General features: G+C 40.9%; 1 protein-coding gene across 2 annotated transcripts in view; it reads right to left on the bottom strand.

Moving 5' to 3' along the window:
* AGR2 (anterior gradient 2, protein disulphide isomerase family member) overlaps window positions 1-8,616 on the bottom strand; it is an 11,888-nt gene extending 3,272 nt beyond the window's left edge. The window contains exons 1-6 of one of the 2 annotated variants that reach the window (XM_007463063.1): window positions 8,573-8,616; window positions 5,508-5,653; window positions 5,182-5,245; window positions 5,011-5,063; window positions 3,601-3,674; window positions 619-682 (exon numbers count right to left, since the gene is read on the bottom strand). In XM_007463063.1, coding sequence (XP_007463125.1) covers window positions 619-682; window positions 3,601-3,674; window positions 5,011-5,063; window positions 5,182-5,245; window positions 5,508-5,646 — 394 coding nt within the window. In that variant the 5' untranslated portion in view covers window positions 5,647-5,653; window positions 8,573-8,616. Of the gene's footprint in view, window positions 1-618; window positions 683-3,600; window positions 3,675-5,010; window positions 5,064-5,181; window positions 5,246-5,507; window positions 5,654-8,554 lie in introns of both variants that reach the window. The other variant, XM_007463062.1, reaches the window with a different exon arrangement.
* Window positions 8,617-11,075: the final 2,459 nt, after the last annotated feature.

Here is an 11,075-nt window from a genome sequence, read left to right as displayed (position 1 = left end):
GAAAGAGTGACCATTGAGAGGAACATGGTGCCACAAGAGCACATCGTGGGAGTTTGAGCAGGTCAGTGAATGACAGTGATTAACCAGGTGACCTGGGGGTACCGAGGGGGGAAGCAGAAAAGCTTTCCAGCAGAGGGAACGGTACGTGAAGAGTACCAGTGGCCGGAAGGAGCATGTCTCTTTTGATTATTTTTGCTTTCAGCCCGTATTCATAACTTGCCTAGAAATAATGATCAAAAAATGTCAGAAAGAAAAATCCAGCACAGGAATCAAAAGTTTGCCTGATTAAATATTTACAGACCTGATATACTTCAGGGAAATGATTAATATGTTTAAACAGTTAACAGGGTGCTTCCTTCTCAGGTGTACTTGTGGCAGAAGATGAGAAGTTAGAATTAGCAGATGAAGAAAAAATGTCATGTATGGAAATAGGTAGAAGCTTGCATTTCCTAATGAAAATAGGTTGTGAAGCTGAAAGTTAAACCTCCCCAGTAGAGCTTCGTTGTGGCCTTGGCCATGGTGGAGCAGCACGTGACGGTGTGGAGGACAGAGGCAGAGACGCGGCGGCACTTGTGTAATGTTCAGAGTGTGTTTCATCTCTTTGTCACTTTTACTTACCAACAAACATAATCCTGGGGACGTATTGGCCATCAGGAGAAAGGTGTTTGTCAGTCGTTTCATACTAAGATTTAAAAAAAAGCAGCTTTCAGTTTGTTTATTTTCTTCAGTTATTTTCAAACTTGTTAAAACTGTGTGTCCATTCCTGGGCTAGGCATCTTTTTTTTTTTTTTGCGGTACGCGGGCCTCTCACTGTTGTGGCCTCCGGACGCGCAGGCTCAGCAGCCATGGCTCATGGGCCCAGCCGCTCCGCGGCATGTGGGATCTTCCCGGACCGGGGCACAAACCCGTGTCCCCTGTGTCGGCAGGTGGACTCTCAACCACTGTGCCACCAGGGAAGCCCTGGGCTAGGCATCTTAAGACACTGTAAGGCACATCTCTAACACAGAGCATTTATAATATAGATGGGGAGGCAAGTTACATGCATGAAATAATAAGACAGAGCAGACTGTGATGCAGAGCATGAGGTAAAAAGCTGATGCATGTGGTGAACAAAGAGCCAAAAAACTCAGTTAGGGAGAATTTGGAAGGCATACAGAAGGAGCTTGGATGAGGTAGGAGGAGCTAGCATAATGGAAAAAAAAAACGGAAGTCATTTTTAGAGAATCTGCAAAAACAGGATTATCTTGAGAATTCGTCCATCCATTTATCATTTTTAAATTTTCTTTGTTTAACAGGGAGATACAGGTAGGAGAAGGAATCTTTAGGATCTGGGGGGTGAAATGTTATGATGAAGGATATACAGGTGCATTGAATGCCCAGAGCAGGACATTTAGCCTCATCTGCAGGTTCCGCTAGGACTTTCTGAAGTGGGTAAAGAGGAATCTTTAAAAAGTAAATAGGAGTCAGTTATATAGAAAAGGAGGTCACTCCAGGCAGTGGAGGGGGGAAGATTATACAAAGGTAGAGGAAAGGCCTAGCACTTTATATAACCAAGTGTTTGGATGGGACTAAAGGATAGGGATACCTGAGGCGGTAGTGAGAGAAGATGCTAGAAAGTCTACTTCAGGGGCTGGCTTGTGACTGGCCTTGCACACCATGCCACAGTGTTTACGTCTGTTCATAAATAAATAAGAACCACTGAGACTGATATACAGAGTGAAGTAAGTCAGAAAGAGAAAAACAACTATCGTATAGTAACGCATATATGTGGAATTTAGAAAAATGGTACAGATGAACCTATTTGCAAAGCAGAAATAGAGACACACACATAGGGAACAGATGTATGGACACCAAGTGGGGAGAGGGGGGTGGGATGGATTGGGAGGTTGGGGTTGACATATGTACACTACTACACATGAAGTAGATGGCTGGTGAGGGCCTACTATATCGCACAGGGGGAAGAAAAAAGAAGATACAATCTGTTTGTACGACACATATTAAGTTAACCTTAGAAATGCATTCCAGTATACATTAGGGGCAGACAAATACTGTTTGATTCCACTTATGTGAGGTACCTACAGTATAGTCAGATTCATAGAGTCAGAAAGTACGTTGGTAGATGCCAGGGGACAAAGGGGGACAGTGTGGGGAGGGGAGAGGGGGGGAATGGGGAGTTAGTGTTCAATGGGGACAGAGCTTCAGTTTAGGAAGGTGAAAAATTCGGGAGATGGATGATGGTAAGAGTTGCACAACAATGTGAATGTACTTAGTGCCACTGAACTGTACAATTAAATATGGTTAAAATACTATGTTTTATATTATGTGACTTTTATCACAATAAAAAGAAAAAATATTAAGAAAAAAAAAAAAAAGAACCACTGGAGGGGTGTTAGAAGTGCCATGATTGCAGTTTGGTTTTTAGAGTGATTACCCTGACAATCATGTGGGATTAGATGGGATTTATTTTGTAGGCAGGGAGCCACTTATTAATACTGCAATAAGCTAGGCAAGGTGAAAAACTCTTAGGCTAAAACAGTGGTCCTCAACTGATAGGGAAGTGACCAATAGCAAGAATATTTCAAAGTTAGAACCGCAGGGCTTCTTGACTGCCGGAGGTGAGTGGGAGGCTCAAATCTAGAATAACACTCTAATGAAATAAGGAATAGAGAAAAAAGAGCTTTCTGAAAAACCTGGGCCTCGCTGATCAATTCGATGTTGAACGTGTTGAGTTGAAGCTGATTACAAGATTTCTGGAACTAGGCTGTGTGCATAAGTTGGAAGCTGTTGCGTGTTTGGGGAAGATGTGAGAGTTATCGGTAAGCAGGCATTGATTAAAGGCCGATGAAATTGTCCATAGAGAATATAAAATATAAAGAGAGAAGTACGTCAAGTAGAGACTCATAGAGTCACTCATATTAAGGGGTAGAAAGAGGAAGAGGTGCCTTGGAAGGGAGGTGAGGGAGAACCGCTGGCGTGGATGCTCCTTGAAAAAGCCAGCTTGTCAACCTGGAAAGAGGATGACAGAGAAAAGCTTCAGGGGACATAGAGTTAGGGAGAGTAGTCTTCTGAGTAGTTTACTGATTGTTTGCTCTCGGAAGGAAAGTGGATACTGTTTGTACACCAAGCAGAAGAACTTGTAAAGGCAGAAAGCTTGACCATCAGGAGGGGTGGTGATGGTGAAGTAGGACGGGAAAGCATGAGGCCACAGCACATGTGGAAGGATTAGATTTGGACACCTGGAGAGCCATCTCTTCCGGGGAGAGACGGCACACGGACTAAGAATGGGTGGAGAGCAGCCAGGACTGCAGGGGAAAGGGGCACAGCAAGGAATTTTTAATGACAAAAACGTTCCACTTATTACAGCAGCAGAGAAACTCTGGACCACAGGAGAGTATTTTTCAGACAACTTAAAATTATTAATTGCTAAATAAAAATGTAGACATGCAAGAAATAAAATCTTTCCTCATTGTAATCTGTGAGATGAGATATTTGGAGCACATCCCCGTTAATGCAGTATGACTAAGATGTATAGGGAAGATGAACCACATCCATTTCAAATTCTAAGCCACAGAGAAATGGCAGGATGAAGAGTAAACTTACAACTAGATTGAGGAGGACAAACTGCTCTGCCAATTTCTGGATTTCTTTACTTTCAGCAAATGCCTTCTTTAAAGCTATAATGTAAAGAAAAGATGGTTAAGCATTCGTTTCATCACCAGTTAAAACCATTATTCTCCGTTGGATTTTAAGTTGAACTGTATTTGTAATACAGTATTCAACTCCGCCCTTTCTGCGAATCGTTAGTGAAGTAATATCTAGGCCATTGACTAGCTTTGCTTCACTACTGACTCATCCAATCATTCATTCATTCATCCCTTAATTTTTTTAACCTATATTTACTGAGTGGTTACTGTGTGGCAGGACTGTTTCATGTCCTGGGAATAGAGCAGTGGGGGGAAAAAAAATAATGTGCTTTCTTCATGGAGCTCAAATGCTTGTGTAGGAGACAGGTCATAAACAAGTAAATAATTTTAGGTGGAGATAACGGTACTTTGAAGAAAAATAAAACAAAGCAAGAGGTTTAAAAGCTACAGAGTGGTTAGGGTAGACTTCTTTGAGGAGGTGACGTAGAAGTGAGAGGGTGCTGCATTCTAAGATGTTAGGGATCTGTCACACATGGCAGAGGGGACTGCAAGAGCAAAAGCCCTGAGCTAGGAATGGGTTTGGCTGGTTTGAGGGAAAGCACAATGGCCAGGCTAGATGCAGTGGAGGGAAAACACGGCGAGAGTGGTAAGAAAGGAAAGGCAGCCAGGGGCCAGGTCATGTCCAGCCATTTGGGCCATGATCAGGAATCTGGATTTAATTTTACCTGTGATGAGAAGCCACTTGAGCACATGAGTGTTAGGATGTGATGGCTTCCGTGTGGAGAACTGACTGTCGGGTGACCAGGTAGGTGCCTGTTACAGACTAAGGCAAGATCTAAACTTGGTTTGGATGAGGGCAGTAGCAGTGAGGCAATCGGAGGTGGCTGGATTTGGGCAGGACCTACATAATATATGCGGCCCACTGCAAAATGAAAAAATGGAGCCTCTTGTTCAAAAATTATTACGAATTTTAAGACAGCAACAACAGAGCTTTACAACAAGCATAGGAACCTACTAAGCACTGGGTCCTGTGTGACCGCACAGGTGGTGTGCCCATGAGGCTGGTGCTGGCTTTCGGATAGATGGTGAAGATAAAGCAATGGCATTTGCTGATGTATTGGATATGAGATGTAAGAGGAAACAGGAAGTCAAGGATGAATTCTAGAGCTTGTTTTTTCAAAATGTGAACCAATGGCTAATACAAACTGGAAATATTTGAAGTTACTTTAAAATATGTTTTTACTACATAAAATATTCTTTTAAATTCGGCTGTGCTTGGTGCTAAGGATGTAAAGATGAGTGATCTGGACCCTGGCCCTAGAGCTAAAAGCCTCTAAAGGAAATTACATTTAGAAGTATAAATTACCTTGACTGTGTGGGCATTCGTCCAAGTGATGAATAATCATCAAGGGTTTATTGCTTTAAGAGACAAAGAGAGATTGGATCATCTTTAATGAGTCAGATTTCATGTGTAGCTAAAGATCACTAGATGGTGCTCTTGAGAGCTTTGAGGGAATTCTGTAAAACTTGTCTTTACCTTGTCTTGGATTTGTATAAAGCTTCTTCATATGTCTGAGTCCAGATGAGTTGATCACCCCAACCTAGAACAAAATGAACCAGTATACTTAAAGTGATTATATTCTCAGATCCAAAGCTGTTGGAAAGCAGTGGTAAAACTGGGATCAGTATATACTTGTTGCTAAAGAAGAGCAAAAACCTCTAGAGAAAGCAGAAACAATTATAAACTTTGATCAATCTAGAACCAACACATAAAAAATATGCTCAGCACACAACTCTCGGCTCTGAGTGTTAAATCTTTACCAATTAAGTATAACTGGAGGCCGACAAGAAGCTGACTCCTACCTCTGGAGAGGGTCTGGGGCAGTTTGGGTTGAGAGTCCTTTGTGTCCTTCTTAGCTCCTGGTTTGACTGTGGTTTCTTTGGCCAGAGTGTAGGAGAGGGCCACAAGTAGCAAGAATGCTGACACTGAAATCTTCTCCATGGCAAATCTGATATGGGAGACAAACAGATAAGCAAAAAGTCAGTAAAACAAAAGAGAAATTAGCAGTTTTCGAAATCTTCAGATTGTAGCACAACCATGGGATACAACAGGAATTGAGGCTTAGATGAGATTGCACACGTGCAATTGGAGTAAAAAACTGCCTTCCACAGAATTTTCCTAAGAATACATAGTATGAGTATCTATCTACTATCTATCTATCTATCTATCTATATATCATCTTCTACCTCTATGTGCTATAGATCCATACAGATAAAATATGAAGATCTCCACAGAAATCTACAGTATAGAAATAGATACATATATATTTTAAGAAAATAAGTAGATAGATGTATATATTCTTATAGCTAAGGGAATTTGCTTTTAAATTTATATTTAAAAAATTGCAGTACTGGAAAACACCTTAAGGGTTATATCCTCTTTTCTCACCTCCCCATTGTCTCATTTTGTAGATGAAGAATCTGAAATTCAGAGAAATGAAGACTCATGAGATGGGCATAGAACCAAGGCTTTTGGTTTGTGCCATTTTGCAATGCTGGCTCCCATCTTCCCATCCTGAAAAAATTACCCTAAACATACATACTTCTTTAACATTTTGTTAAAATGAGGACACTGCCATTGAAGAATAAGATCTGAGTAAAACGATATATTTCATTTAGAAACTGCCAGCTTTATCTTTTAACTAAAAACTTGCACCCACAAAACTCTCTCCCTAGTGTAATATTTACTCAAATTCTATATATTGTTTTTTTTTTTTTTTTTTTTTTTTGTGGTATGTGGGCCTCTCACTGTTGTGGCCTCTCCCGTTGCGGAGCACAGGCTCCGGACGAGCAGGCTCAACGGCCATGGCTCACGGGCCCAGCCGCTCCACGGCATGTGGGATCTTCCCAGACCGGGGCACGAACCCGTGTTCCCTGCATTGGCAGGCGGATTCTCAACCACTGCGCCACCAGGGAAGCCCTATATTTTGGTTTTGAATTGGTTAAGATACATCAGTGCAGGTTTCTTTCAGTGAACTAATTCTTTGACTCTCAGTGCAGGCCTGTTAGGGTAGGTGGTTGTAGGCATGTACTTTAGTGCACAAAAAATATTCTATGGGACTCACAACACAGAGAAACCAACCCCGTGGATGTCTCTTTGTTATTTTTTTTTCCTTCCCAGTATTCCAAATTTAATTCTCAGGGAATGTTACACTACTGTGAAGCAGATGCTTATGAATGGCAAAGTGAATGACAAGGATCCATGAATGAGTGAGGAAGTGAGCTAGCTAGCTAGCAAGCAAAGTGAATCGCACTAGCCAATCGCTAGGGTTATCCAGGGACCATAACATTGCAAAGCTGGATACTTGGGATGCCAATAAAGCCAAAGACTGAAATTTCCTAAAAAGAAACCCCTAACTCTAATATTCGTGTATGTTTCAAATTAAATCAACTGAACTCTGCGAGGGAAGCAGGATGGACCATCAATGCTTAGTATTTTTAGGGAGTAAAGTTTCTCATGTTCTGATAGAGCCAGTGGGAATCTTTGTTAAGCATTAGCCAATTCTAAAAACAGGCATTGCTAAGTCACCAAATCCAGATGATGCCTTGTATTAAACTGACAAATTATTACCTGTGTCATAGTACGTAGCCACACAACATCTCACTCAAAAAAGACAAAAGCAAAAAAACAGGGATACACTGTCTTCATTTTATATTCCCATAAAGATATGGAAATGCCAATAACAATATTTATTATCCAGCATTTTGCAGAAACAACTAAAGTGTGCTCCAAGTCTTCCAGCCTTTTTGGTACAAAGGCTTCTTTATTTTTTTTTTGTGGTATGCGGGCCTCTCACTGTTGTGGTCTCTCCCGTTGCGGAGCACAGGCTCCGGACGCACAGGCTCAGTGGCCATGGCTCACGGGCCCAGCCGCTCTGTGGCATGTGGGATCTTCCCGGACCGGGGCACGAACCCGTGTCCCCTGCATCGGCAGGCGGACTCTCAACCACTACGCCACCAGGGAAGCCCTGGAGCTATTGATATCTTATACGTGTTTTATGGCAGGATGACTCAAGGGAGCCGAATAAAACTCCTGCTGTACAAATATCCTGCTCTGAGCTGACTTTCTGAGATTCACTGTACTGAGTTTTCATTACTGAATAGACTGTGATCTGCAAACTTCCTGCATAAACCACCTCAAAATAGAAAGCTAACCACCGAGGACATTGATAATTTGGACACACACACACACACACACACATGTTCTTCAAAACCAGAACTTTTCACTTTTCATTATATCTCTGTCTTCTTATCTTTAGCAAGGAATGCCTTGCAGGAGGTTGCAGTGTCCCTTTTCATAAATGCCTCAGGAAAGCAACCAGATCTCTCCTTGTACAGCCTATCCCATGAGTTTAAAGATTGAAGAAGCAACAAGGATATCTTTATATTAGATACAGAAAGAAAACTGTTTTCTGATTTGCAATAATATTCTGAACTGTAATTCCAAGCAGCCAATCTGAGCTGAGCTTTCACAGTCCTGCGGGTATTTGCTTTCCCAGTGGGAAAGAAACAGAGCATTAGATGGTGATCAGGGCTCAGTAACTAAGACAGGGGACCCTGGACCCTGTGCCCGGCTTGAAAACTCCTGGAGTTCGCTTACTCTTAAACCTTTCATTTCCTGACGGAGAAAGCATTACCTTCAACCAGCTCCGGAGCATAGCTCTGCCAAAGAGAGGTCCCAGTAAGCCTTTGGTGGAAATCCCATGATTCCCTCTCCAAATCCCATTTCACTGCCCATGGAACTACCCTGCACTCCGCTGCCTGTGGATTGCCTGCAACTTTACACAGGAACCAAAGGCCACAGCTCATTCTAACAAGTGCCCTTCCAACACTGCTGTCAGGAGCCTTACCTGTATTTTCCCACCCACCTGTCTGTGTGAGCCAGATGACCTCAATGCAGTCCAAGCTTCCTAGTGTGCTGGCTCAGCCCAAGCCTGTATTTATGCACCTGAGTACACCTCAATCCCACCCACTAATCCCATATTCACATGTTGCAAAGTCGGAGAGGGACTGTTCTATTCCCAAGTCTTCCCTGGGCGAAACAGTTCCTTGTTTTTAAGAATAAGGTTGCAAAAGAATGCCTTTCAGTATGCATGTTTTTAACTGTTTGTGAAAGTAGATTGTTAAGAGATTGGGAAAAGATGGGCAGAGTGCCAAATCCAGGTAAGCTTTAAATGAAGACATTTGATTTGCCTGAAGGCTGATTTGTCTTTATGTGATTGGATGGAGTTTGTGGTTTGTAGAATTTTTTTCCTTCCTCCTGGGGAGATTGCCTCTATTTAGTTGGAAACACACAAGAGGTGATTCACAATTCTAACCCCTACAGTCATATAAGCTTCTATCCTCCATTATGGTATAAATTATTTTACACAATGTACTTCCTCTTTCTGGCAAACAAAATGTATAGTCACTATAGGTATGAAAACAATCCAAACCAAGCATTCACATCATATTTTAAAACTAAGGAACTTATTGAAAAAAGATATCCTAACACTATGAGTTTTTATTAATTACCTTGCAGCAACTTCCCTCCAAAGAATTCGAAGGTATTTCACAGATATTCTTTTATGTAATGACAGACTTTCCTGCTAGGCCTGCAGGAAAGTATTTACATCATTTTTCAGACCTAGAAAGTAAGGTCTGCAACTACTTTCTCATTTAGGGTTATTCAATTATTCGGTCAACATTTTAAGACTGGACTTGGGTTTTCTGTAAAAATATTTTAGTCCTGTGTTTTGTTCTTGAAACTATGCACAATCCTTAAAAGTTCAGAATAGAGAAAACAACAGAAAATTAACTAATGGGATGCAAGCCCTATAAAAATAACTTTTGAAATGAGTTAAGATAATATTTCAAAACATTTTAAAGTATTTAAATTTTTGGATAGAGCCTTAATTTCTGCAGGCAAAATATGAAGTGATTCCCAAAACGGTGAATTTTCATTAGAAATGAGTTTACAGAGATCATTTCTTTAGGAGTTTGAGTGAAAACAATGATTTGAGCTCAACTTTTAAAACTGATAAGCCTTTTATATAGACTCAGTCTATTTAGCCTTTAGAATAGTCAATTCAACCCCCTCATTTTGCAGATGAAAAAAATGATGTTAAAAAATAAATGACTGTGTGAAGATCTCACAACTTGTTAAGGGCATTGCTGAGACCACAGCGGTGGTGTCCTCTAGTCTGTCACCTGCTAAGAATGGAAAGTGGGTAGCGTGTGGGCTCCATAAGATTCTTGTCTGAGTCCTGCATCCTGTGTTCACTTGCTGGATGATCTCAGAGACATCATTTAACATCTCTGAAACTACAGTTTCCTTATCTACAAAATGGGGATAAGATTACCATACATGTCTGTTTTGAGTACAAAATGAGATTTTAATGAAATAAGAAATGGGAAAGTCCTTGGTACATTCATTTGCTAGGCTGGTATATAGCAAAATACTATAGACTGTCAGACTTAAACAACAGCAACTTATTTTCTCACAGTCCTAGAGACTGAAAGTCTGAGATCAAGGTATCAACGAGTTTGATTTCATCTGAGGCCTCCCTCCTTGGCTTCTAGATGCCAACTTCTTCCTTTGTCTTCCCACGGTCATCCCTCTGTACCTATCTGTGTTCTAATTTCCTCTTCTTGTTAGGACACTAGTCATCTTGGATTAGTGCCCATCTTAATGACATATTTTACTTAATTACCTCTTTAAAGACTATCTCCAAATATACTCATGTTTTGAGGTACGGGAGTTAGGATTTCAATGTCTGAATTTTTTTATTGTGGTAAAAACAGATCACGTGAGATCTACCCTCTTAACAAATTGTTAAGTGTGCAATACAGTATTGTGAACTATAAACATAATGCTGTATATCAGATCTCTAGAATTTGTTTCTTGATGTTTAATTAAGTGAAATTAAAATGAATTTCAATGGATTAAATTTACCTAAATTAGGTAAATTTAATCCATTGATTACATTTCAATATATTAAATTTAATATATTAAATAGCTGTTTGTACAAAATTCTTTAATGAAATACCCCTAAGTATTTTTACCTACATTTACAAATTTAATACCAGTACATCTAATTCTTTTAAACTTTTGGTACACGGGCCTCTCACTGTTGTGGCCTCTCCCATTGCGGAGCACAGGCTCTGGACGCGCAGGCCCAGTGGCCATGGCTCACGGGACCAGCCACGTGGGATCTTCCCGGATTGGGGCACGAACCCGTGTCCCCTGCATCGGCAGGCGGACTCTCAGCCACTGCGCCACCAGGAAAGCCCTCTTTTAAACTTTTAAAATGTCCAACAGGGCAGATTTGCAAACGTAATTACCAAAACTTTTCTAAGCACTTTAGCAATTCTTGTAAATATCATAAATTA

The sequence above is a fragment of the Lipotes vexillifer genome, unplaced genomic scaffold (genome assembly GCF_000442215.2).
Source record: "Lipotes vexillifer unplaced genomic scaffold, Lipotes_vexillifer_v1.1 scaffold1061, whole genome shotgun sequence".
Lineage (NCBI taxonomy): Eukaryota > Metazoa > Chordata > Mammalia > Artiodactyla > Lipotidae > Lipotes > Lipotes vexillifer.
The sequence above is the reverse complement of the archived record's forward strand: the minus strand, read 5'-3'. Positions and strand labels throughout refer to the sequence as shown.